At 51.5% G+C, this 26816-nt stretch overlaps 4 protein-coding genes across 4 annotated transcripts; 2 read left to right on the forward strand and 2 right to left on the reverse strand.

The window, feature by feature from the left end:
• Positions 1-3331: 3331 nt before the first annotated feature.
• Positions 3332-5154, reverse strand: Rpl28 (ribosomal protein L28). Its single transcript, XM_087909559.1, has 5 exons — positions 5039-5154; positions 4638-4726; positions 4414-4537; positions 3867-3985; positions 3332-3470 (listed from the first exon to the last, which is right to left on the reverse strand). The coding sequence occupies exons 2-5, from the start codon at positions 4716-4718 to the stop codon at positions 3381-3383; spliced, it is 414 nt and encodes a 137-aa protein (XP_087765685.1). The 5' UTR covers positions 4719-4726; positions 5039-5154; the 3' UTR covers positions 3332-3380.
• A 3280-nt stretch (positions 5155-8434) lies between these two features.
• On the forward strand, positions 8435-14031 carry Tmem238 (transmembrane protein 238). Its single transcript, XM_085692515.2, has 2 exons — positions 8435-9035; positions 13926-14031. Exon 1 carries the CDS (start codon positions 8498-8500, stop codon positions 9026-9028), a length of 531 nt encoding a protein of 176 aa, XP_085548641.1. The 5' UTR covers positions 8435-8497; the 3' UTR covers positions 9029-9035; positions 13926-14031.
• Positions 14032-15027: 996 nt separating this feature from the next.
• Positions 15028-16569, reverse strand: Tmem190 (transmembrane protein 190). The gene is made up of 5 exons (XM_048426965.2): positions 16451-16569; positions 16324-16359; positions 15559-15684; positions 15386-15470; positions 15028-15302 (listed from the first exon to the last, which is right to left on the reverse strand). The coding sequence occupies exons 1-5, from the start codon at positions 16506-16508 to the stop codon at positions 15071-15073; spliced, it is 537 nt and encodes a 178-aa protein (XP_048282922.1). The 5' UTR covers positions 16509-16569; the 3' UTR covers positions 15028-15070.
• A 2642-nt stretch (positions 16570-19211) lies between these two features.
• Il11 (interleukin 11) lies at positions 19212-26383 on the forward strand. Its single transcript, XM_087909563.1, has 5 exons — positions 19212-20816; positions 23794-23966; positions 24084-24170; positions 24262-24423; positions 26005-26383. The coding sequence occupies exons 2-5, from the start codon at positions 23964-23966 to the stop codon at positions 26173-26175; spliced, it is 423 nt and encodes a 140-aa protein (XP_087765689.1). The 5' UTR covers positions 19212-20816; positions 23794-23963; the 3' UTR covers positions 26176-26383.
• Positions 26384-26816: the final 433 nt, after the last annotated feature.

A 26816-nucleotide genomic window follows, 5' to 3' on the forward strand; every position in this document is an offset into this window, starting at 1 on the left:
ACTCCAAGGCCTGGCATGTTGATGTGTTATATATACACAGATGCTGGGAACTGTTGTGTGTGGTCCCATTGGGGGTCTGTGGTGAGTAGTTAAAACTGTTGGGAACGCTGGTGAAATGGATCTGGCCTCTCTGCTTATTCAGTGACAAGTATTTACTTGTTACACAGCAAGAACTATAATAGATCCCAGATGCCGTGCAGAAGTTACAATGCTGGCCCTTTTATGTATTTGTATTAGGATGGGTCCATGCAATGATTCTCCCTGGAGATGAAGTTATTATACAGGCAGTTGTGAGCAGTCCAGCATGCATTCTGGGAATAGAACCTGGTCTTTACTAAGCCATCCCTCCAAGTGCTCATGAGTACCCTCATGTGTGCAGGCAGATGCTGAATAAGTTAGATCAACAAGTAGGTGCAGGTGAGCCCATTCACTAATTCAGGCTACACAACCCGCCTCAACACCTGAAGACTTACAGCTGAGGGCTGAGCCCTGCTCTGCCGCCCGGCCATGTAAGGAAACACAGGTAGGGATGCCATGTGGTCAACCTACAGGACATTATGCACAATTGAAAAACTGCAGTTTTTTTTTTTTTGTGATGGTGCATAGCTGTGTTCCTAACACTGAGGTAGAGACGGCATGAAGACCTAAGTTCAGACCCCCAGTACCCACATTAAAAAGCCAGTGAAAGCTGGGTATGGTGGCACATGCCTCTGATCCCAGGAGACCAGAAGACAATCAAGACTACACAGAGAAACCCTGTTTCATTAAAATAAAATAAAAAATTAAGCCAGGTGGTGGTGTTGCATTATGCCTTTAATCCCAGCACTAGAACTAGTTCTAGGACAGCCAGGGCTACATGAGACACCATGTCTCAAAAAACAAAACAAGCTGGATGGTGGTGGCATATGTTTTTAATCCCAGCACTTGGGAGCCAGAGGTGGGCGGATTTCCTGAGTTTAGGGCCAGGCCACTCTACAGCCAGGGCCTCCATAAAGAAACCCTGTCTCAAAAACAAAAAAATTAAATTAAAAATCTTGTCAATGGGTCAACAAGATGGCTTAACAAATAGCAGCTTGCCCTGCAAGCCCAGCAACCGGAGTTTGATCCCCAGAATCCACCTAAAGGTGGAAGGATAAAACTACTAAATTGTCTTACTACCTCACGTGCTGTGGCATGCAAGTGCACTCATGGACAAACTAACCCCCAGCACTGAGGTGGGCAGAGACAAGAATTAGGGGCTTGCTGCCTTTCAGCATAACTCCAGGTTCAATGTAGCCCTATCTTTAAAGAAATATAGGACACAGCCGGGCAGTTTTGGCGCACGCCTTTAATCCTAGCACTCAGAAGGCAGAGGCAGGTGAATCCCTGTGAGTTTGAGGCCAGCCTGGTCTACAAGAGATAGTTCCAGGACAGCTAGGACTGTTACACAGGGAAACTGTTTCTAAAAACAAACCAAATGAACAAAATACAAAATATAGGACACAAGACATCATGACTTCTTATGTACCTACCATACCTTTTTTAAAAAGAGGGCAAACTTCATGTTTATACCCCAATAAAAGTCATGAGGAGCAGCTATCTTAAAAACATCAATGTGAGCTGGGCAGTGGTGGCACATGCTTTTAATCCCAGCACTTGGGAGGTAGAAGCAGGTGGATTGCTGTGAGTTTGAAACCAGCCTGATCTACAGTTCCAGGACAGGACTGTTTCACAGAGAACTCTATCTCAAAAATCCAAAACCATCAATTGTGGAAGAGTGGTGGTGGGCGCAGGCCTTTAATCCCAGCACTTTGGAGGCCAGCAGATCTCTGTAAATTCAAGGCCAGCTTGGTCTACTGAGTGAATTCCAGGATAGACAGCCAGGACTGTTTTAGAGAAACTGTCTCAGGGAGAGGGGCAAACAGACAGACTTCAGTTGCTACATGAGCTCCAGATAGGCCAAACCTCACAGCATATCCCTGTCTGGAAATAAAAAACCAGAGTTTGATGCCAGCCTGGCCTACAGAGCAAGTTCAAGAACAGCCAAGAGAAATTGTCTCAAAAATAAATCAACCTTTCCTATGGATAAGTCATCTGAATGGCCCTGCTGGCCTTTTATCTTTGCAGTGGGATAAAAGAACCCCATACTTACCAACAGTCTGACTTGTAGCTTAAGGACTGAGGGACTAAGTTCACTAAGGCAAACTGAGGCAGGGCCTCCCTATTAGTGGGAAAGACAAGGGGAACCATGAGTTAACTTCAGAAGGATCCCACAGGATCCGGATTAAGGAGGACAGGGGATAAACTAGATGAGACCAGTGGTAGCAATTCTCCCTTTGCACCAGGGAAGACTAGAACAGAGGCTCAGTCAATCCCATAAGCAGTTGTGTAGCAGAACAACAGTGATATGGGTGGTAGTTCTTCCATGTGAGCCTCAATCTCCCCATATGTGAACATTAGCTTCACAGCAGTTAAATGAGAAATGGCCACTCAAGTGCCTCAGTACACTGTGCTTGCTCACAGCTAGCCAGGTGCACTTACAACTGTTTATTTTTCAGACAGGGTCCCTATATCCCTGGGTGTCTGCAGAGATGCCATGTAGACCATGCTGGCCTTAAATATTCATCTGCTTCTGCCCCCCACCCCAACCAGTCCTGGGGTTAAAGGAATATGCTTTTTTACTTTCTTAGATAGGATGGCCTTAATATCGATTCTCCTGCCAGAATGCTGAGATTACACATATAAATGACATGTATTTGGTAAACACATTGTCCATCTTTTCCTGGGTCAGCAATGCTCACCAAAAACTTTTGATACTGCAGCAGAATGCCCAGCTGACAGCTAGAATGCCAATGCAGTAAAGGCTGCCACTGTCTCACAGGTCAAATGGATGGAACACACGTACGGAACTTCATAGGCCCCACACTTAGTCTTTCTATTAGCCCACTTCATTCTAACACCACATGTCAACTAAAGAGCAGGGGAGTCTGGGTTAGAGGGCTGGGACCTGGTCTGACAGCCTGTCTCAGGCAAGAGGCTCAGGACACCAGACACTTCTGCATCATTTGCCCAGATTCTCCTCGACCAGGGAATGAACAACTGAACTCCCCTACAACCTCCAGCCCAGTCTGGTAATGCTTCACTCCTGCTGGTGTTCCGACGGCCCGGCAAACACCCTTTAATCCGGATTCTTTCAGGCAGAAGACAATCTCTTAAATACAGAGGAAACATTTAGACCTGAAGTCAGGGAGTTAGAGCGATCACCCAACGCTCCATTCCCCATGTGTCTGTCTAGCTAGCCCTTTTGATGAACAGCTCAATGAATGAGCCACAAAAAAGGAAGCCCAATGGAGATGGTTGAAAAAGTCAGTAGACTCTTTATTGCTTCTGGGGTGTAGGGCTCAGGAGCTCTTGGTGGGTCGGGTCCGTTTCCTCTTCACCACCACAGGCTTCTGGCTTCGTAGGATGGCACTGGCCCTGCGGATGGCCGCCTGAGGACAGGATAGGAAACTAAGCTCATCAACTCAAAGACAATGCCCCCCCCCACATTGCTGCCTGCTTCCAAGGGCTGGGGAAATCAGGATTTTTTTTAGTATTTGTTTATTTATTTATCACATATGCAGATTCTGCCTGCATACCAGAAGAGGGTATCAGATCTCATTACAGATGGTTGTGAGCCACTACGTGGTTGCTGGGAATTGAACTCAGGACCTCTGGAAGAGCAGTCAGTGATCTTAACCTCTGAGCCATCTGTCCAGCCCTGAAATCAGGATGTTTCAGTCTAGTTCCCGCTAAGCATAGTCAAGTATGCCAGTCAGGCCTACATCCAGTCCCTCCAGCAGGCACAGTACCAGCTACCCTCCTGCCCTAAAGATTTTATCACTCACCATACGCAGATCCGGGCGGTACTTGTTCTTTCGGATCATGTGCCTGATGCTGCTCAGGGTGGCCCGTGCATTCTTGTTGATGGTGGTCCTTACGTAAGAAGTAGCTGGTTTGCGCTGACCTGGTATGGGGAGACTAGATATCAGTCCGTCTGTGGGGGCCCTTCCGAGTATCTCCCAGATAGGAACACAGCCTCACCCAAGAACCTGCTCACCCTTACCCAAATGACTGCCCATTCAGAACACTCACACAGGTCAGTCTAACCGAAGACTGTGGAAAACCCATTCCTCTCTTTAAAACTCGGATATAGTTGCACAAGCTACCAATCCAGCACTCAGGAGGCAGGTCGAGCTCCTTGAGTTTGAAGCCAGCCTAGTCTAGAGCACTGTCCTTAAAAGCCACACGGTTCTACGTAGAGCTAGTTCCCTCAGTGAAGCACTTCTAATTTCCACTTCTGACTTACACGGCTGGCAAGGCAGGAGATTCCCCAGGCAACACTAGGGATACTCTGGACCCTGGAAAAGAGACCGCCTGTCTGCAAAGGCTCACCGGATCTGCGTTTCATGACCACCACGACCCCTTTGCCGTCGGCCGCGGGCTCCACTCCCACTGTCTTGCGGTGAATCAGCCCGTTGTAGCGGAAGGAGTTACGGGCTTTCAGATTATTGGGTTCCTGGAGAGATGCAGGAGATGGTAAGTTCAGGCCGGGAGACACGCGGAAGGACCCACAACCAAGGACCTTAGGGTGCCTCTCCCACACGGGCCCCACTTACGGTGCTATACGTCTGCTTATTCCTCTTGATCAGAAAACTGGAGCAGTTCCGAACGACCATCCATTGCAGATGCGCAGACATGGCGGCGCCTACGGGGAAACGGGGCACGTGAAAGATGTGAAGCAGAGAAGCAAGCTAGGCTATGTCGCCTAGGTAGCGGGAGCGCCGGGAAACAACGATGAAGAAGAGCTCCTTCAGGCCGGAACGAGCGACCAAAGGAGGAGGCCGAACTAAGGCGGCTACGACTGAAAGGTGGTGGTGGTGGGGGAACTAAGGCTCCACTTCCGGCGGCGATGAGTGCTGCAAATAACACTTGGCACAAGAAGAGAATATAGGCTGGAGACCGAGGCGGTGGGCACGAGATGGCGGCCACGAGGGAGGAAGGGACGACTCACACTCACCTACTCTCCTATGGCGGACGGAGACGGAAAGAGGAGCACTAGGGGCGGGTCGACGCCTTTAAAGTGGTAACGCATTTCCGTTTCCTCCCCGGGCGCTCCTGAAGCTGGCCATCCAGCTTCCTCCGGTTCTTGGGTTCCGCCTCCCAGTCATTTTGCTTGTCGCCTTCGCGTATCTCTCGGGAACCTTCGGAAATCTTCGGCTGGAGATCCGGAGGCATTCTCGCGGTGGAACATTGCCCCGCCGTGGGCGGTTGGGAAGTTTTCGGGGCTCAGTGACTGGCTTTCGGAGAGGTTCCGAAAAGCAGAGGCCCCGAGACCTATTGCTCACACCATCCTTCTGGTCCGTTCAATTAACACTTAGCACATGGTGGGCACTAAATAAACATTTTGAAAAAGGCTATTGCTCTCTTGTCTAGCTGATCCTCCCTTGAGAATACCAGGAGTGCGTCATCACACCAGGCTTAAGACTTGATTTTAAGATTTATTTATTTAAAAAAAAAAAAGGTTTGACATAGGGAGTGGGTTGATACAGGATACTTGGTCTAGGGTGTATTCCATGCATATCCTGCCCAAGACATCAAATGCTTTACTCAGGAAATACTTGATGTCTCAAGTATTGAAGCAAGTAACTGTTCTGGTTGTCCTTTGTGTCATGTTAAAGCAGTCTTTTGCCTCCCCTCCCCTTTTGTATTGGGGTATAAAAGCATATGAAAAATAAACGTGGGCAAATTCAGTATTATTCACTGTGTTGCCCTCCCTGTTAAAAAAAAAGATTTATTTTTAAAGCCTTATTTATTTTTTATTTTATGTGCATTGGTGTTTTTTTATCTGCTTGTATGTCTGTGTGAGGGTGATAGATCCCCTAGAACTAAAATTAGACAACTGAGCCATTTCTGTAGCCCCTACTTATTTCTCTTTATGTAACATGTATAAGTTTTTTATGATTTGGATTTGTGTGTGTGTGTTTTATTGTTTTTGCCTGGACATATGTTTGGGGGCTATGTGCTGCCTGGTGCCTGCAGAGACCAGAGGAGGGAACCAGGCAAGAGTGACAGCTGTGGACCATCATGTGGGTGCTGGGAATAAAATCTGGGTCCTCCAGGTGGATCTCCGTGAGTTCAAGGCCAGTCTGGTCTACAAAACAAGTTCTAGGACAGGCTCCAAAGCTACAGAAAAACCCTGCTGCGAAAAACAAAACAAAACAGAACAAAAAAACGCTGGATCCTCTGGAAGGACAGCCAGTACTCTTAACTGAGTCATCTCTCCAGCCCCAGATTTATTTATTTTTAGTTATGATGTATGGGGGTGTTGTGTTCACATGTGAAGTGCAGGAACCCTCAGTCCAAAAGAAATCTGATCTCCTGGAGCTAGAGTTACAGGCAGTTGTTAGCTGCCACGTGAGTGCTGGGAACCAAACCATGGTCCTCTGCAAGAAAAGCAAGTGATCTTAGGTTCTGAGCCGTACTCCTGTCCTCATGACTTGATCTTTAAATGGATGCATAGGCTGTTTTAAGCACTGATGTGGCATGGAGACTTCAGGACGGTTCTGCTCTTCTTCATGATCACAGGACTGTCTCCCATGAGAGCACCAGTGCCCAGCAGACCACTGTCAGACCTCTTCTCTCATCTGGCAAGCAAATCTCTGTTAGTTTGAGGCCAGCCTAGTGTACAAGAGCTGGTTCCAGGACAACTCGGGCTGCTACAAAGAGAAACCTTGTCTCAAAAAACAAAACAAAAGCAACAACAACAAAAACCCCCAACTTTATTATCTCCTGCCTGGCTTAGTCTATGCAGAAATACTCCATGCCTGTCCTCAGCAATATCTGGCCAATTCCAGCAGCTCACAGCAATCTGCTCCACAGTCTTTCTTAATTTTTTGTTAGCACTTATTAATTGTGCATAAAGTGGGTTTATATATTTTCATATGTGTATATAATGTATTTTGGTCATAGTCAGACACACCCACCCACACTCTTGTCCCTTTTCCCACGGCAGCTAATTTGTATGTGTGTGTATCCCAGGGAGTGTCCTTTGTATTGTTTACAGGCTCATGGGTGGGAGTTTGTTTACAGGAGCAAATACACTTTACAGTGGCTACATCATTAAAGAACATCTAACTTCCTCCTCCATTATCCTGAATCTTCTTCAACTCTGAAACTAGACAGACTTGGGAGAACCTAGACAGAACTGTCTCGATGTTTCCTTCACTCCAGGGGAGCAGATGTATGGGAGAACAGGGGTTTCTTGTAACTGCTGTTGGTTCCCTTAGTATTCCACATGGTCCCCCACCTCAGAGTGCCCTGGCCATATCCACTAAGTCTTTTGAAGTCAAAGCCATCTTCAGAGATCAGCTTCCACAGCAGGAAAGGATGTTTTCTAGACGCATCTATCAATAAAAAAGCCACAGTTTCGCCAGGTGGTAGTGGCACAAGCATTCAATCCCAGCGCTTGGGAGGCAGAAGCAGGCGGATCTCTGAGTTTGAGGCCAGCCTGATCTACAAAGCGAGTTCCAGGACAGATAAATAGAAAAACCCTGTCTCGGAAAACAAAAAACAAAACAAACAAAAAGCCACAGTTTCTATGCCACCTCCTCTGGGACACCATTCCTGGGAAGTTCGGGAATTGTATGGCTAGGAACTACATGAGGGTGGGGGTTTTGTCAGGGTCACATCTGACTAGCGCAACCCACAGCCCTGACCTTAGTGTACTGATGGGTTCATTTTCCCGTCTTGAGTTCACAAGGTCCTGCTGTGGACACAGGAGATCCCCAAAGAGCAAGCGTTTCAGGGTTGTGACCCAGAGAATGTTTTTCCGCTGTGAACAGCATGGAACCAAGCTTAACTTAGCAAGTGCATGCTAAACTTTACCAAGGGAGCGACATTCCCAGCCTGCCCAGCGATTGTTTCTCATCCCCATTTGGGTACACCGTGAGCCAGGTGGTACAGGAGGCCGCAGGAGGCAGGCGCTAAATAAACACAACATCTAGGGCTGCAGAGATGGCTCAGCGTTTAAGAACACCTGTTGCTCTTACAGAGGAGCTGATTCTTAGTACCAACATGGTGGTTCACAATCATCCATAACCTCAGTTCCAGGGGATCCAATAACCTCTTCTGACTTCTGTAGGCACCAAGTGTGTATGCACATGGTACACACACATATGCAGGAGAAACACACATAAGATAAAATAAATATATCTAATAAAAATTATTCTTAAAAACAACATCTAGCTAACTCCATTTCGCCTTCTTCAAGTTTGGCCCTAGTCACCTGGTGCCAGGGCAGGGTCGTGCGCCGGCTGCTGCTCCCTCCCAGACTTGAGCCACCTGGCTGTGAGCTCCAGTCTAGCTCAGGTGACCATGCAGGCATTGGGCACACCTGGCGCAGGGCCCTGACCCCGCCCCGGGCAGCCGCACCCCGGGACGCTCTCGGGGAGCAGGCGGCGGCGGGCCACCGAGGGCCATGGCGGCGGTGTCACCGGTGTGCGGCTCACAGGCGTCACCGGTGGGCGCCTCGTCCCCACCGGCGCCCACACCGGCTCCGGCCACCGGCCTGGGCCGCTGCCGCATGGCGCTGCTGCTGGCAGTAGCCTTGGACGTGGTGGGCATGGCGGCGCTTTTGACCGGCGTTTTCGCGCAGCTGCAGGTGCGTGGTCGCGACTTCGGGGACCTGCTTATCTATTCTGGGGCGCTGCTGGTCTTCTTGAGCCTACTGGGCTGGATCCTCTGGTACACGGGCAACATCGAGATCTCGCGCCAGGAGCTCGAGCGCGACTACGGCCTGAGGCCCTCGGCGATCGCCCGCCTCGCGCGCAAGCTGTCCCGCCGCTGGTCGGCGCCCGCCACCGCCGGTCCCCGGGCGTCACCGGGTCTCCGCGCAGCGCGCAGAGCCGCCCGCGCGCCCCAGACGTCCGCCTCCGGCTCCCGCCGGGTGCGTCTGCAGCTCGCCACGCTCGAGGCGGGGCCTGGAGCGTCGGGTGCGGGCAGCGAGTGAGCCCCAGGTGAGGACACGTAGAAAGAGTGAGAGGTGTTGGTGGGGAGACTGACACGTCGCCGAAAGGGGAGGCAGGAGGGGAGTGAGTCAGAGATAGCAGAGACGCTGAAGGATGGGTGGGACAAGGTTAGCCATCCCAGCGCACCCTCCCTTTGCTCCACGTGCACCAGGCCTCATTCCATCCGCTCTCGGTACTCAGTTCTCTGAGTTCATTACTGTTACTGTACAATAAGCCCCAAAGGGAGGTGCCACTCTTGTCCGGACCACACAGTGTGCAGGTGGAAGAGCGCCATTTGTCCAGACATGCTGCCCTAATGAGGAGGCAGAAGCCAAGAAACAGTGGGCACATGGCGAGGGAAATCACCCTCATTCCTTTCTCTTCCTCTGCTGGTTTTTTTGTTTTGTTTTGTTTTGTTGTTTTTGTTGTTTTGTTTTTGTTTTTGTTTTTAAGAAAAGATCTCACGATGTAACTGGCTGTCCTGGAACTTGATTTGTAGACCAGAGACTACTCTTGCCCTTGAATTTAGAGAGATCGGCTTGCCTCTGCCTCCCTAGTGCTGGGATTAAAGGCATTCTCCACCACCGCTGGAGTCATAGGGGGTTTCTCTCTCCCTCCTCTCTCTCCCTCTCTCTCTCTCCCTCTCTCTCTCTCTCTCTCTCTCTCTCCTCTCTCTCTCTCTCTCTCTCTCCCTCTCTCTCTCTCTCCTCTCTCTCTCTCTCTCTCTCTCTCTCTCTCTCTCTCCCTCTCTCTCTCTCTCCTCTCTCTCTCTCCCTCTCTCTCCGAAAGAACTCTTAACCATTCATCTATCTCTCCAGCCCTCCAAATTTATTTTTTAATTATGTTTATCTATTTGTGTACATTTGTGGCACAATGATTTTGTGGGCATCTGTTCTCTCCTGCCACCATGTGGGTCTTGGACATCAAACTCAGGTCATCAGGCTTATGGTAAGCACCTTTACACAATGAACCTACCTTGCCTGGTGTCCCTGGGAATTGAACTCAAGTCCTTTGAAAGAGCAGCCAGCACCTTTAACCACTAAGCCATCTCTCCAGCCCCTATACTCCCTTCTTAAACAAACTTCTTCAGCTGTCCTCCTTCTGCTCAAAAACTAACTAGGACTCCCTCTTTTGCCCTCTTATTAAACCCAGGTCACTTGCCGCTGTGTGGAACCTCTTCTTTTTAGTTCTGCTTCTTCCACATGCTTTTGTTTATTCGTTTGTGGGTTTTTTTTTTCATATAGCCTTTTTTTCTTTTTTTTTAAATTTATTTATTATGTATACAATATTCTGTGTGTGCCTGAAGGCCAGAAGAGGGCACCAGACCTCATTACAGATAGTTGTGAGCCACCATGTGGTTGCTGGGAATTGAACTCAGGACCTTTGGAAGAGCAGGCAATGTTCTTAACTGCTGAGCCATCTCTCCAGCCCCCCCCTTTTTTTTTCTTTTTTAAGACAGGGTTTCTCTGTAGCTTTGGAGCCTGTCCTGGAACTAGCTCTTGTAGACCAGGCTGGCCTCAAACTCACAGAGATCCACCTGCCTCTGCCTCCCAAGTGCTGGGATTAAAGGCATGTGCCACCACCGCCCGGCCGGTTTGTGTTTGCTTTTCAAGACAAGAGTTTCTCTGTGTAGCTCTGACTGTCCTGGAACTCGCCCTGTAGACAAGGCTGTTCTCAAACTCAGAGATCCTCCCAAGTGCTGGGATTAAAGGCCACTGCCCGGCTAACTCCTTCCACACTTTATTTGCGCTTCCATCGCTCAGACCATAGACAGGCAGATGTCTTTCATAACAAAGAGGGTCCTTGCTGTCCACACTCCGGCCAGGAAGCTTCCTGCATGTTCTTAGGCACCAGCTCACTCCTTTGAGTATCTCTATTGTCTGAGCCACTCCTGTTGCTGCTCCGATAGCCATAGAGTCTGTCTCTGGAAGCTGGTTCTCACAGCTGACAGGTAAAGCCCAGCCAGATCTTTGGTATCTTTGTTCCTAACACTACCCAGCAAAAACTGTGAACTCAGGAAAGGTTGATGATGGATAGGCAAATGGAAGGATGGATCAAGAAGTAGATGGCGGATGGATAAATGTGTTATAGATTGATGAATGGAGGGTTGGTAGATGGATGGATGGATGCATGGATGCATTTTAGTTGATAGATGAGTGGATGGATAATGGATGAGTTGGCTGATGAGTGGGGTGGATTGATGAGTGGTTTATAGAAGAGTTGATTGATGAATTAGGTGCATGGGAGCAGACAGAATTAATGAATGGATTCATTGATGGATGGGTAAAATGGTAAATAGATGGTTTTGTTTTTGAGACAGGGTCTTGCTGTGTACCCCACAGCAAGTGGGTCTTCACAGTGTGTGGTCTTCCTGTTTCAGCATCAGATTAGATAATTAGGTAATATGTGAATGGGTGTGTGAATAAATAGGATTGGATGAATAGAGCTCGTGAGTGGTTGGATGGATAGTTTGGGCAGGTAGATATGTGACTAAGTGGATGGATGTGTGGGTTGATTGGAATGAATGAATGATTTCCTGGGTGGGATTTCTGTACAAGAATTAAATCCTAAAACCTTCTGGGTGTGTGTCTGTGTGTGCATGCATGTGCATGCACGCACACTCGCACAGGTGGGGTGCACTAGTGAGTGTACTATGGTGCATCTGTGAAAGTCAGAGCACAACTTTCATGAATGGGTTCTCTCCTTCCACCATAGAGTTTAGATTGTCAGGATTAAATGGCAAGTGCTTCTACCCATGAGCCATCTCACCAGTCTAAGACACTCTTACTTTTCTCCTGGGTATCCAGAGTAATATGAATTCGATTCTGTACCTTGTGAGAGCTAAGGATTGGATTCTATATTCTATAGTTCAAATGAGGAAAGTGAAAGAAGGAACAGCAAAGCTGGGCTGTAAGGGTGTGCACCTTTAATCCCAGCACTCAGAAGGCAGGGGCAGGAGGATCTATGTGAATTCAAGACCAGCCTGGTCTATAAAGCGAGTTCCAGGACAGCCAGAGCTGATCCACACAGAAACCATATCTCGATAAAGCAATGGGGAAAAAAAAATGAACTGGGTGTGTAGTTCAGCTGTATCGAGCTTACCTAGAATGCATGAACCCTGGGTTCAATTCTAAGCACCACATAAAACCAGACACAGTTGGTAATCCTATAGTTCCAGCGCTCAGGTGATCACAGGAAGTTCAAGACCAGCCTAATGTATATAGTGGGTTCCAGGCTAGCCAGGACTGTAATAGTGAGACTGTTTCAAAATACCAGAACAGGGGCTGGAAAGACGACTCAGAGGTTAGGAACACTGGCTGCTCTTGCAGAAGGCCTGAATTCCATTCCTAGCACCCACGTTGGCTCACAAGTGTCTGTAACTCCAGTTCCAGGAAATCTCATGCCCTCTTCTGGCCTCCAAAGGCACAAGACATCGTGTGGTACACAGGCATACAAGTAGGGAAAACATTCACACACATAAAATAAAAAATAAATCTTAAAACATACATTGTGGAAAAAAAAACATACATTGTGGTGGCTCACGCCTTTAATCCCAGCACTCAGGAGGCAGAGGCAGGTGAATTTCTGTGAGTTCCAGGCCAGCCTGCTCTACAGAGCAAGTTCCAGGACAGCCAGGGCTGCAGAGAGAAACCCTGAACCCTGTCTCAAAAAACCAAACACACACACAATATTTAAAGACTCAACAGTCATGTATATGTGAAGCATGAAGAAATGTTGGATTACAACATTTGACATATGCCAAAATAACCATCTGTAGTTAAACTGATTCTTGTAGATCCTTGACATTACTCAGAAGTGTGCATTTGGATAGACCTTAAAGAACTTGAATTTTGACACAAGGGCATTCTCTCCTTTTTTTTGTTTTTTTGTTTGTTTTTTTGTTTTTGTTTTTTGAGATAAGGTTTCTCTGTAGCTTTGGAACCTGTCCTGAAACTCACTCTGTAGACCAGGCTGGCGTTGAATTCACAGAGATCCGCCTGTCTTTGCCTCCCGAGTGTTGGGATTAAAGGCATGGGCCACCACCGCCAAGCGTGGGCAAATCTTTTCCTCCTCTCCCTCCTCTTTCCCTTCCTCCTCCTCCCCCTCTTACTCCTTTCTTTCCTCCTCTTCCTTCTTCTCCTTCTTGTCCTCTTGGCTCCCCTTTCCTAACATAATCTCATTACATAGGGTGGCCTTGAACTTCCTATGTAGGCAAGGCTGGACTTTAATGCCTGGCACTCTTCTGCCTCTTGAATGCTGAGGCTACAGGTGTGAGCCACCTCATTTGACTTGGTTCTTTTTTGGTTTGCTTTTCATTTTGTTTTTAATCACATTTATTTCTTTTGGGAATGTGTGTATCTGTGTCCTCTGGAGTGCATGGAGGTGTCGGAGAATAACCAGCAAGAGTGTTCACCATGCAGGTCCAGGGGAGCAAACAGGTTTTCAGGCTTGGTAGCAAGCAACCTTACCTATCTCTCCAGCCACTTGGTTGTTTTGTTTTTGTTTTTAGTCAGAATCTCACAGTCTGTAACCCAGGCTGGCCACCAAGCCACGCCTTGCACACTGGCCTTGAAAATCCTCTCTCCCAACCTTTCAGGTGTTGGGATTCCCCCAGCTGTTTCTCTTTATCTTTGCCTGTTTTCTCCTTATCTGTTCCCCTCCCTGCCTTTGTGACTCCCCAGGTGTGTTTCTGTGCCTCTCTTGGCTTTTTTCCTGTTACAGTCTCACCTGTATCAGTGGATTCTGGTGAGTTAAAAGCACACACATTTGTGCACACACACTCTTGGGGCTTCGCAGCAACTGTCCATCAGTGAGTAAGGGGCTCCCCAGCTCATGGGAGGGGACCTCAGAAGAGGAGCAATCCTAATTAGTCACTAACCCCACCTTCCCTTCCCACAGACAGCCTCATCCCCCAGGACCTACAGATGCGCAGCTGTCCCGGACATCACGCAGCCACCAGGATACCCGCCTGTTCCCTCACTTGGATAAATGTCTCGGTTTTGGAGCACTGTTTGCCTATCTGGTTAAGGGCCTGAACTGGTGAAGGAGAGTGATATACACTTTCCTGCCAGCTCTAGGATGCCCTAGAGGCCCTGGGGATATAAGATACCGACTTCTCACTGGCCCTTCACTAGGGGCACTGGGGAGGTGAGAGGATCTTGAGGGCAGACCCATGCATCCAGCCCAGACATCCATTAGGGCAGTTTGGGCCTTCCAAGAACAGAAACAGGGGTATACTTGCATGCTATTTACTGCAGGAGGGTGGTCCTTATCGAGGGTGGCATTGATTCAGGATGCCTTCAAGACTAGGAGAGAGAGCTAATTGGCAGGCTGAGTCTGAATGCAGACAACACTTCCAAGAAAAGACTTGGCCAGTGGGGACTCCAGGACAGCCGAAGTCCTTGCTGGATGGTGTCCATACTTTCTTCTTCCTTTTTAAATGTGCATTGGTGTTTTGCCATGGGTGTCGAGTCTCCTGGAACTGGACTTACAGACAGTTGTGAGCTGTTATGTGGGCTGCTGGGATTGAACTCAGGTCCCCTGGAAGTACCATCAGAGCTCTTAACCATTGAGCCTGTCTCCAGCCCCAAGCCCATACTGTTCTGTACCCACTCAGGCATTGGTGCTACGGGGCAGGAGAAGTGTGAGAGCAGGGGCTTAGTCAGCAGTGCTCCCTGAAACAGGACAACCTAGGACACTTCCCCATGGATATGTATGTTCCTGATACCCCAAGTTGTCCTATTGCAAGCTCACTTCATTGTCGCTAACCACGAGCTCCCTCATCCAGAACGACTTCTGGTCCCCTTCTACAACTCAGACGCACGCTACCTGTCCCCAGGACTCACTCAAACCAGACCCTCACATACACTTAATTCATGGCCCCCAATCATAACAACCCAGTGTGTCCACTCAGTCCCTTACCCCATTTCTCAAAATCCACATGGTGCAAGGTTCCCATAAAGCCACCTGCTCCCCCATGGATCTCAAAACAAGGCACACATTTATATGCCATATCTGTATTGAGGGGTCCTATAGGGCTGCCCCTAATCATCATCTCCCTCTGTATCCTCCGCAGCTTCTGTAGCTTCCTGTTCGGTGCCTCCTCCTCCTGAGTGTTCAAGCACCTCCGTGGGCACCGAGATAGGTGTGCCACCTGTGGTTGACTTCTTGCTGACCGATGGTCGGTCCTTAGACAGTAGGGAGACTGTTCGTGACAGGTCGCATTTCCCATGGAGAAACTGTGGCAGGTGCAGCATGTCTTGGCGCTTGGCCCACCTGGTGGGGAGAGCATATTTCAACCAGAACCGCCTGCACCTTGTGTGGAGAGCCACGCCTACGGCCTCGCCCACCGCACTCACCAGAAGAGGCAGATACTGGCGATCAGGAAGACCAGGCTTCCGCAGGTCCATCCCAGCGCCCACATATGCTTCCTGCGCATATTTTCTAGAAAAGAGGGAGGAGGAAGGTCCAGCAGTCCAGTGGTTGTACCCCTCACCCTCTGAAACATCCAATTTTGGACCAGGTTACTCACCGTCCGGCCGTTGATGATAGCACACACCATCCCGGTAGCAGCATCGCAGGCGAAGGCAGAGGTTGGGGTTCTCAATGGCAGCCTGACCCCCACAGCTCTCTCGGTCCCACACATCTCCCTCACAACCTGAGGGCCACCACAATAGACAGTAACAGAACTGGCCCTGAAGGCTACAGACACAAGGGTGCCAAGGCCAGGCTGTGGGGCTGGGGCGCTGTGTTTTGGACACTATTCTATATAGGACCCACAAGTCCAGACCCCAGACACCTTCCTTGAGAGGGTCCGTACCACAGCCCTCTTCCCTCAAACCTGGGAGTCAAGGCCCAGCTCTCCTTACTCAGACCTCAGACCCAGGGTTCTAGGCCCCAGTCCTTCAAATACAGGAATCAAAGCACTAGCCCTCTTCCATTATAATCAGAGTTTACAGGCTCTTCATCAACTTCAGACTTAGGGGTTGAGTCCCTTGATCTTCTCTCTCAGATCTAGGGGTCCAGGCCTTAGCACCCCTCTCTATACCCAGGGTTGAGTTCCCGGACCTCTTTCTTCTGGTCTGAGGGGTCTAAGCCTTAGCCTTTCGTCCAGACCTAGGGATCAGGCCCCACTTTTCCTCCCTCAGACCCAAAAGTCAAGGCTTCAGCCCTCCTTGAGACCCAGAGGTTGTGTTCCTAGACCCCGGAGTCCACACCCTAGCCTCTCTCCCTCAGACCCTGTAGTCTTAATTTGGGATCCCCTCCCTGGAGCCCCAGGATTTTGTCTCCTGCTTACTCCATGGATAGAAAAATCCCTGGATTCCATTCGCATCTGTGGGAGAAAAAGGGTGATGTTGGGAGATTGTATGGCAGCCAAGGTGGCCCTGTCCACAGCCCCCTAATGTCCTTATCAGTACCCTCACCTACTGAGCCCAGCATCAGCAGGAGAAGGCCCAAAGCTGGGATCCCAGACCCCACCATGTTACCTCCCCAGACCTCTGGGCCCTCTATGGAGAGAAACCTTGAAGGACATCACCCTAGCAACAACTTGGCCCCGCCCCAAAACCTCAGCCCCAGAATTCTTAGTTCTGTTGCCAGGGAGTTCCCTCAGCAAGGGGTTCACAAGGAGGGGTGCCCTGGACTCATCATTTCTATCTAGGAAGTAGCTTTCCTTAGCATCTATGGAGAAGAGGTGGGTGGGCATGGGCGATTTCAGATTTAGAGCCTTCTTAGCAAATGACAAGGGAATGAGAAACCAGGACCAAGCCTGGGTCTGGAGATGTCTCTCCTTTTCCATGGGGTACCTGCCAGGGTACAGATCTGAGACCGGAGAGGTCTTTGAGCTGCAGAATTCCTTTTTTTTCTTCCCTAACCCAGTGTCCAAACAGGCGGCCTCGAGTGGTCCAAGTTCAGAAAGCTTCATTGCTAGGGAGTCCGCTTTAGCAACTAGGAAAAATGGCCCTAAGACATTCAGGTCTCATTGAGCCCCATTGTTAAAGAAGGTTTCCCCAGCAACCAGATCCCAGGAAGGGATAGTGCGGTCTGGTGGAGGTGGCCCTGGGAGTCTCATCTCGGGCTGCACCAGGCCTCACATGCCAGGGACAGGACTGACCATGCCTGGCCCAGAGGAGCTTGAGGTGTAGACACTATTAGTGGTTGTGATGGTGTCTCATGCCAAAAGTTCCAGGTCCCCACAGAGACTCAGTTCCCCATGCGGGAGCACAAACCAGAGCATCTCAGGTGGTTTTCTTTGTGTTTGGTCTATCCACGTTTGCCAAGGGACCAGGCTTACAGGAAGCCAGACTGGCACGGAAGGCAGTGTCTCTATGGTTCCTAGTTCACCTGAGTCAATATTCACTTGGCATAGTGAGAAGGGGACTTCAGTTCCTGACAGACATCTGCAATTGGCCCTGGACTCCTGGAGTGACTGGGGCATGGACCCCTGCGATGAGGGAGGGAGGAGGACTGGGAGATGGGATTCCTGGATCTGGGGTAGTGGTGAGGACTGGGGAATTGAACCCTTGGGTCTGAGGAAACGGGAGAGCTGGTGATGGGAACCATGGATTGAAGGGAAGAAACAACGCTGGAGTCTGGATCCCTGGGGCTAAGTAGGAAAGGAAGACTAGGTCCTGATCTTTATCTGAGGGAGGAGAAGTGGGTCTACGACCCTAAGTGGGTCTGAGCAGGGAAAGCTAGGACCTGGAGTCCTGAAGCTCGGATATAAACCCAAGTCTAAGTAGGGGAGGAGGCTAGATCCTAAACTCCAGAATTTCAAGGAGGGTTCCCAAAAGTCTGAGGGAAGAGTTAGGGTCTGGACCCTTGATTCTAAGTCTAGGGCCTCCTGGACTCCAGATCTGAGGGAAGAAGGCTGGGGTCTGGGTTGTCCGTTCTGTGGGAGGGAGGGGTCTGAGTTCAGATCCTGTTTCCCAAGAAGCCTAGGAGGAGGCTGTATCCCTTTCATCCCCAGGGCCGTCAGTAAACATCCTAGAGGGTGCTGAGTGGGCCCTAGGCTGACTCCGTCAGAGATGACACAGGTCCGAGGGGGCTCGGCAGGGGGTATGGGGGTGGGGGTCAGAGGGGTTGTGGGGCTGAGGCCGGACAGCTGCTGACCGTTTCCTGTGTCAACACCATCTGGACCCACTTCCCAATTCCCTGGATTCCTCAGGGATCAAGGAGGGGGTGGGGGTGGGGCTGCTTGGCGCTGGACTGCGGATTGGGATTGGGGGGGCACCGTCAAGGCCCTCACCACTAATGACAGGTTTGGGCTGCCTCTGTGGCTGACCTGCCCCGTCACCCCCCAGAGGCCAGACAGGACCCCCCAGGGACAGACAGACGGACACACACAGCCTGGGGTGTGCTGACATCACACCCAGCCAGCACCAGCTCACCCAGGGGTGAGCACAACATCAAGGCGCCCGTGGCTGGACCCCCACATCCTAGGGCCCCTCTGAGGCCTTCTGCTCTCCACCTCTCTCTGTTTTTGAGTACTCAAGCTGGTCTCCCCAGCACTCATCTTTCCTTGCATCTGTCTTCTTGTCACGGGACTTTGAGATTCTGTTTGTGTTTATTTGTTACTGTTACCTTCCGTCATTTGGGGGGATTCCCAGAGTCTCTCATCCCGTCTGTCTCTGTCTTATTTCCAGAGATTTGTTATCCCTACCCTCACCAAAGGGAGACCCAGGAGTCCCAAGTCCACTCTGTCCTTTGTGGTCACCCTGGGGACGATGAGTCTTTTCCCACAACCCTCAGGATGAAGAGTGAGGCAGGACTAAAAACTAGCCCCAGCCCACGACCCAGACCCATGAACTTCCTCAGACATGGAGGTCCCCCAAATGTTGGACATCACAGTTTTCTTCCACTTATATAAAAATGAGGATTTAGTACCCTGGGTCTGAGGGAGGAGGCTGGGGTCTGTACACTGGGTCTGAGGGAGGAGGCTGGGGTCTGTACACTGGGTCTGAGGGAGGAGGCTGGGGTCTATACACTGGGTCTGAGGGAGGAGGCTGGGGTCTGTACACTGGGTCTGAGGGAGGAGGCTGGGGTCTGTTCTCTGGGTCTGAGGGAGGAGGCTGGGGTCTGTTCTCTGGGTCTGAGGGAGGAGGCTGGGGTCTGTACACTGGGTCTGAGGAAGGAGGCCTGGGGTCTGTACACTGGGTCTGAGGGAGGAAGCTGGGGTCTGTACACTGGATCTGAGGAAGGAGGGCTGGGGTCTGTACACTGGGTCTGAGGGAGGAGGCTGGGGTCTGTACACTGGATCTGAGGAAGGAGGGCTGGGGTCTGTACACTGGGTCTGAGGGAGGAGGCTGGGGTCTGTACACTGGGTCTGAGGGAGGAGGCTGGGGTCTGTACACTGGGTCTGAGGAAGGAGGGCTGGGGTCTGTACACTGGGTCTGAGGGAGGAGGCTGGGGTCTGTACACTGGGTCTGAGGGAGGAGGCTGGGGTCTGTTCTCTGGGTCTGATGGAGGAGGGTTGGAGTCTGTACACTGGGTCTGATGGAGGAGGCTGGGGTCTATACAGTGGGTCTGATGGAGGGGGGCTGGGGTCTGTACACTGGGTCTGACGGAGGAGGGTTAGGATCTGTACACCAGGTCTGATGGAGGAAGACTGGGCTAGAGCCCTGGGTCTGAGAGAAGAGAGCTAGCTAGGGTTTGCACTCTGGGTCTAATGGAGGAGGGTTGGGTACCTATGACCCTGGCTCTGATGGAGGAGGGCTGGGGTCTGGAGCCCTGGATCTAAAGGAGGGACAGGATCTGTACCATGTTTGAGCTTAACCCTCTCAGGAGGGTTAAACCCCTGGGACCCTGGGCCTGAGGGAAAAGGCTGGGGTGTGTGCCCAGGGTTTGAGGAATAGGGGAGATGAAGAGGTGATGGTATGAGTTCTTGAACCTCAGTTGAGGGAAGGGGCGGGCATTTGCAGTCCCTGGTATTGGTCCAGGTCTGGCTGCAAGCCCAGTCCCCTATCCCCTCAGGCCAGTCCATTCCCCAGGCTGGTGGCCTGAGTCACCTTGGCTAGCCCACATGGTCTGGGGGGGGGGGCTACGTCAGCTCTCCTCTCACTGACGCAGCCTTGGGCCCCCCACGCTGACTCAGCCGGAAACAGGCCCCCTGAGGGGCGGAGACCCAGTGGTCAGAAGCCTGGGTCCCAGCAGGAGCAGGGGCTGAGGAGGGCCCCTGGGGGGCCCCTCAAAGGGGTGGTGTGACAGACCATGAAAGGGAGAGAAAGAGCTCTTACCTGAGGCGATGAGGTCATGTCCTACCATGGGGGGCTGTGACCTCACCTCCTGGGGGATCTGAGCAGTTCTTTTCCCCCTAGTGGTGGAAGGTGGGGAGGGGAAATCTTTGGCTGCCAGTCAGTCCCAGAGCCAGCTTCCCCCCACCCCCCAATCTCCAGCCAATGCATTAGTCCCAAATGACAGGCATGGGTGGTCTGCACAGAGATTTTTATTTTTTTTGAAGTCCAAGTCACTGACCTGTGCTCAGAGCCATCGCATTCTCCTCCTGGGCATGAGTTCCCCTGCCCCATCCCTTGAAGGGCTGTGAATTCTGAGCCAATGGTAGTCAGTCATCCATTGAACATGGTCGTGTGGGCATTGCTGCAGTCTGGCGTGCTCTACTCTTACCTGGATAGACAAATACGGCCCCTTCTCTGGATGCCCACTCACTTTTGCCATCTTTCCCAGGAAGACTCCCCGTGTCCCTGGAAGACTGATAACTGTAACCCTGAGACAGCAATGACTCTCTGGTAGTCACTGCACATCACTCTCACGGTGGCATTCAGCAATAGGAAGGTGTGTGCGTATGTGGGGGTGGGTAGTTGTACCTGTGTGCAAGTGCACAGAGGCCGGCCGGGGTTGGGGGACAGTGGGTGCCCTGCTCAACTCTCAACTTTATGCCCTGGAGAGAGGGTCTCCAACTGAACTGGGAGCTAGGCTGAAAGACAGCAAGCCCCAGGGAGCCTGCCGTCTCCATCTGCGCAGTCACGGTGTTGCAGATACACGTCTCGGTGGGGGATTCAACTCAGGTTTGTGCACCAGACACTTTTATTCACTGGCTATCTCCTCAGCCCCATCTACAGATGAGAGAATTGAGGCAGCGGGGGAGGAGGCTGGTGGAATGGCAACGCGGCCAGAGACCTCTGTAGAGAACCTCCATGTCTCTTTCTTTTGGCCCTCCCTTCTTGTCTCCTTGGCATTTCATCTAACTTCTGTCTCTCAGGTGACCCCATCTTTGGTCACCCTGTTTTGCCATCTCCGTAGGCTTTGTACATTCTTCTGCAGCTGGCTTCTTCTCTCCAGGGCCATGTCCCTCTTCCCCTCTGGTTCTTTTTAAAAATAGGGTCTCAGGTAGCCCAGGCTAGCTTCAGGCTCACTATATAGCTACAGATGGCCTTGAACTCCTGAACGTCCTGCCTCCACCTCCCAAGTGCTGAGACCACAAGGTGTGCACCATCACAACCAGTGCTGGGAGTAAAACCAGGCAAGGCCTTTGTGCATGCTAAGCAAGCATTCTGCCAACTGAGCCACACCCCTCAGTGCCTCAGTTTCCCGTGTCTGCATGTCAGAGACTGCAGACCTCTATGTTCTACAGTCCCCACCTCTGGGCATCATCTGTCAGTCAGTCGCCCTCTGTTTTGGAGTCGCTACCTCAGTCCCAGTGTTTTCATCCCTCCCTCTCATCTCCATCTCCTCAGGCCCCTGACTGGCCTCTCCTCCTGTCTCCCCATCTCTCCAGAAGGGCTAGTGCGGGTCCATCCAGACCCCCACCCACAGCCCAGGCTCCATGGAGCTCTTGAGCCTTGTGTGTGTGTATCCCAGCCCTTGGAGGTGGAGGGAGGGGACGCCAATGACCTCACCGGCCCCTCTCAGACCACCCCCCCTTCACTTTTCAACTTTTCCAACTTTTCCTTCCGTGCCCTCCTCCGAGCAAGGCGGTGTGAGCCCTGCTAGGCAGCCGGCTAGTCTGAATGGAAAAGGCAGGAGGGAGGGTGAGTCAGGATGTGTCAGGCCGCCCTCCCCTGCTGCCTGCCCCCCGCCCGCCCGCCCCGGCCCCCTATATAACCCCCCAGGCGTACACACTCCCTCACTGCCTGGCCCTTGCTGCTCACACTCACATACCTCCCCTCCCCAGGCCGAGGCCCAGCTGACCCCCTGGGATCCCCCGGCAGCGGACAGGGAAGGGTTAAAGGCCCCCCGGCTCCCTGCCCCCTGCCCTGGGGAACCTCTGGCCTGTGGGGACATGAACTGTAAGTTGGTTCCAGTTCATGGGGTGAGGGGACAGGGTGGGGGGGAAGGAGGAAAGGATTGAGGGGGGTTGGGAGGGTGGGAAGCAAAGTAGGGACAGACGGCAGAAGAGAGGAGTCGTGGGGAGTCAGATGGAGTGAGAAGGAATAGTCAGAAAAGTGGGAGTTTGAGAGAAGAGATGGACAGAGAGAGACATAGATAAAACGCAAGTAAAAGAGAGAAGATACAGACAGACATTATCAGGGTCAGATCCTGGGAGACAATTCTGAAGGGTCCGGGTATCCCGGTGAGACAGTGGGAAGCAAGGGACAGAGACAATCATAAACTCCAACTGCGAAGCTCAGGGAGGGAAACTGAGGCAGAAAGTCCCAGATGATGACAACAAGCCCCAGAGGACAGGGACCAGGCAGGGGAGGCAGACGAGAGAGGGGTGTGGACAGAGAGCTTAAAGAGCCAGACAGATGCGCACCGGCCAGGGGACGGATGCACCGACGGCCGGCCGGCCAAGGAGGGGCTGCGAAGGACTGGCTACAGCCAGAGGGGACCAAGGGGGCGGGCTGGGGGTGTGATATAGGAGCTTGGAGGCCTGGGGGGCTCTGATTGGCTGTCTGGCTCGGAGGTGGGCGGAGCAGCTGGGGGATGGGCAGCCGGCAAAGGAGCTGTCCCTAGCCCCTGAGCCCCAACGCGGCCAGCCGGGTCTCCAGCTGCCTGCGTCCCTGAGCGCCTCTCAGGCCAGGTGCGCCCAGGTCCTCCCCGACTCAGCGGCCCAGCCTTCCGCAGCCACCTTTGTGGACATATGGGAGGGAGTCCGGGGCGCCTCCCTGGAGAGGAATCGGTGTGTTCGGGTGTCAGCTCCAGTCTCTGGCTCCTTCCCCTGTTCCCAGGCCGGCTCAGGCTCCCTGGGCAGGGGAGGGGGCAGGTTCTGGCCTGTGCTCCCCCCTCATGCCCCGCCCCGGGGCCCAGATTCCGGCGTCCGGGGGCGGACGGGAGACGCCCGGCCCGTCTACCCGCCCCGGGCCGCGTCTGCTCCGACGGGCGGGGCAGCCAGAGCCAGGGAGGGAGAGGGAAGCCCGCCCGAGCTCGGGCTTTGCGACCTGCCCCGGGGCGCCCCACCCTGAGACTCAAGACCTCCAGGTCCTCCTCCCTCAGATCCAGGCGTTCAGGCTCCAACCCTCCTTCCTCAGACCCGGGAGTCCAAACCTCAGTTCTCCTCCCTCGGAACCTGAAGTTCAGACTCCAGCCCTCCTCCCTCAGTCCTTAACAGTCCAGACCCCATACCTCCTTATTTAAAGTTTCTGGGTCCCAGCCTTTCTCCCTCAGACCCAGAATCCAGACTCCTTCTACAAACCGTAAAGTCCAAACCTCAGTCTTGCTCCTTCAAAACCAAAATTCTGGACCCTAGCCTACCTCACTCAGACCCAGGTTCTGTATTCTAGCCCTTCTTCCTCAGAGGAAGGAATCTAGCCCCCACTTCACTCCCTCAGACCCAGAGTTGGGTCTGATTTCTCCCTTTTTCTGTACCCAGGTGTTTGTCACCTGGTCCTGGTGGTGCTGAGCCTCTGGCCAGATAGAGCCATTGCCCCTGGGCCACCATCTGGCTCCCCTCGAGTCTCTTCAGACCCTCGCGCAGATCTGGACAGCGCTGTCCTCCTGACCCGATCCCTTCTGGCAGACACTCGGCAACTAGCCGCACAGATGGTAGGTTACTGGAGGGACAGGGCTGGGGCTGTTAAGAACGAGAGTCATTTCTTTCTCTCTTGGGCACCCGAAGACCAGGAGAGCCTGGGGTTCCCCTCACAGCTTCTTTCTCACCAGAGAGACAAATTCCCAGCTGACGGAGACCACAATCTGGACTCCCTGCCTACCTTGGCCATGAGTGCTGGGACGTTGGGATCTTTGCAGGTGAGAGCTGCTTGGCAGGGAGGGGTGAACAATTGGCGGCGGATGGGGTCCATGTGCCAGCTCTTCCCTAATTGCCATCCCTGGTCCTCAGCTTCCAGGTGTGCTGACAAGGCTTCGAGTAGACTTGATGTCCTACCTCCGGCATGTCCAATGGCTGCGCAGGGCAGGTGGTCCGTCCTTGAAGATTCTGGAGCCAGAGCTGGGTGCCCTGCAAGCCCGGCTGGACCGGCTACTTCGTCGCCTACAGCTCTTGGTATGCTTTGACACTGTGACCCTTTGCCTCCATTTTGAAACCTCTGACCCCCAAGAAACAGTGGTCTGAGACTTTGATTCTCAACACTTCAGGATTCCAGACTGACTTTGAAAACTCAGCTCCCCCCCCCACATCTGATCCCTGAAAATGAGACACCCATGATCCTGTAACCATAAAATCTAGAGGTACCAAGACCCCCAGAATCCTTCAGAACAATTAACTGACCCCCAAGGCTCCAAACTGTCACAGTCCGTGATCTGTGTCCCCTAAATCCCTGCCCATGGTAATGTGAACCCCTCAATCCTGACAACCTGTCTGAAGTCTAGACCCTAGACCCTGAACCCAGGACCTGAGACCCATGAAACCTACCCTGAGTCCTTTGAATCCAAGTTTTTGGATGAGAATTAGAGGTGTAGGCCCTAAGATGCCTAAAGCTGTAATGTAAACCTTTGATTCCTGAAGTCTCAGATCCCAGGCCCAAGAGTCTCATATCTCGAAGACCCAGTCCCGGCCCCTAAGATTCAAGATCCTGACTCAACCAGCCTTGAGACTTACTCTACAATGCCAAAACCTCAAGTCTAGACCCTAGCTAAGCATGGTGGCTGTTGCCTATAGTCTCAACACTCAGAGGCAAGACACAGGGGACTGTCACAAGTTTCAGGCCAGCCTCGTCTATTTAGTGAATTCCAGGCTAGCTATGGCTACGTAGCAAAGCCCTTTCTCAAAAAACCAAATCCAGGTCCGGGAGGCAGCACCTGATGGTGACAACAGAAGAGTTCAAGGTCATCTTCCGCTGGTAGAGTTTGAGGCCAGTTGGGCTATATGAAATCTTGTCTCAAAATAAAGACCCCAGTCCTTTGTCTCATTTCCAATATTATGAGGTTAAAAATTGTCAAACTCTAAATCTTAAAACCTAATGAAGGCTTCAAACTTTACTGCCTGACTGCAAAGATCCATAGATCTCAAATTCTTTTTTTTTCATTTTTAATTGTTATTTATTTATTATGTAGACAACATTCTGTCTCCATGTATGCCTGCAGCCAGATCTTATTACAGATGGATTGAGCCACCCTGTGGTTGCTGAGACTTGAACTCCATCTCTCCAGTCCCAGATCTCAAATTCTTGCTCCTAGCCCCAGGCCTTAGACATGGTCCCTAAACTCCAGGCTCTAAAACTCTAGCCCTGACCTCTCTTGAGAAGACCTGGCAAGCATCAGGATCACAGCCCTCATTCCCTATCCCCTAACTACTTAGCCTTTAGGACAGTAACCTTGGTGTGTGTGTGTGTGTGTGTGTGTGTGTGTGTTTAAGCCTGAAGGCAGAAATCAACATTGGTCATCTTCCTCAATTGATCATGTTCTGCCTTTTTTTTTTCTTTTTTCTTTTTTTAATGAGGAGGGTTTCTTGTAATCCAAACTGCTTTTTCTATGTAGCCGTGAACCTCTACCTCTGGAGTGCTGTAATTACAGATGTGAACCACTGCATCCAATCCAGCTTCAGTTCTCTGAACCCCAGACCCTGAAGAGATCTTAGACAATAACCCCTTGCCTTTTGCTAACTTTGTTTCCCCTTCTTTGACAGACATCTCGCTTGGCTTTGCCCCAGGCAACCCCAGACCAACCCACAGTCCCCTTGGGCCCTCCTGCTTCAGCCTGGGGAAGCATTCGGGCAGCTCATGCCATCTTAGGAGGCTTACACCTGACCTTGGACTGGGCTGTACGAGGTCTGCTCTTGCTAAAGACTCGGCTGTGACTCAAGACTGAAAGCCACCACCGATATCATCTTTTAAAGCCACATTTTTATTTATTTATTTATTTTGTTACTTGGAGTGGGGGGCCTGATGATCAGGGACATGCCACACCCCACACAAGCTGACACCCAGCTAGATACATTTCCAGGAGACCTTGGTGAGGGGGGGATCACCTGTGTGGCTTATTTATACTTATTTATTTAAGGAATCGGGGTGGGTGGGGGTGGGTGGATCTGAGACCTTGAAGAACAGGGAACTGAGATCCTAGATTCTGGGCTCTCTATGAAATCTATTCACAGTGTCTTCCTCGCTTCCTCCATTATTTATTAAACAATTACTTTTTATATTAAGAGGGGGGAGGAAGCCTTGTGTTTTATACCAAAATGTGAGAAGTTTTGGTAAAACAGAAAAGGTGGTGTTTTAAATACAAAGAAAAGGTGATTTAAATACATATCCACTTAGAGGTAATTAGCAGGGGAAAGCCAAAATGATCTGAGTCTGACCTGGTGCCTAGCACGTCAAAGCTCCTCAAAAGATATTTAACAGAAGTTTCCAGACCATCACCTTCGAACTAATAGCACCTGCATGGTACAGAGATGCAAAGTGCAAGGTTGTTTTCGGCGACATTCATGCTGGCCAATGA

Source organism: Myodes glareolus, chromosome 1 (genome assembly GCF_982192425.1).
Source record: "Myodes glareolus chromosome 1, mMyoGla1.1, whole genome shotgun sequence".
Classification (NCBI taxonomy): domain Eukaryota; kingdom Metazoa; phylum Chordata; class Mammalia; order Rodentia; family Cricetidae; genus Myodes; species Myodes glareolus.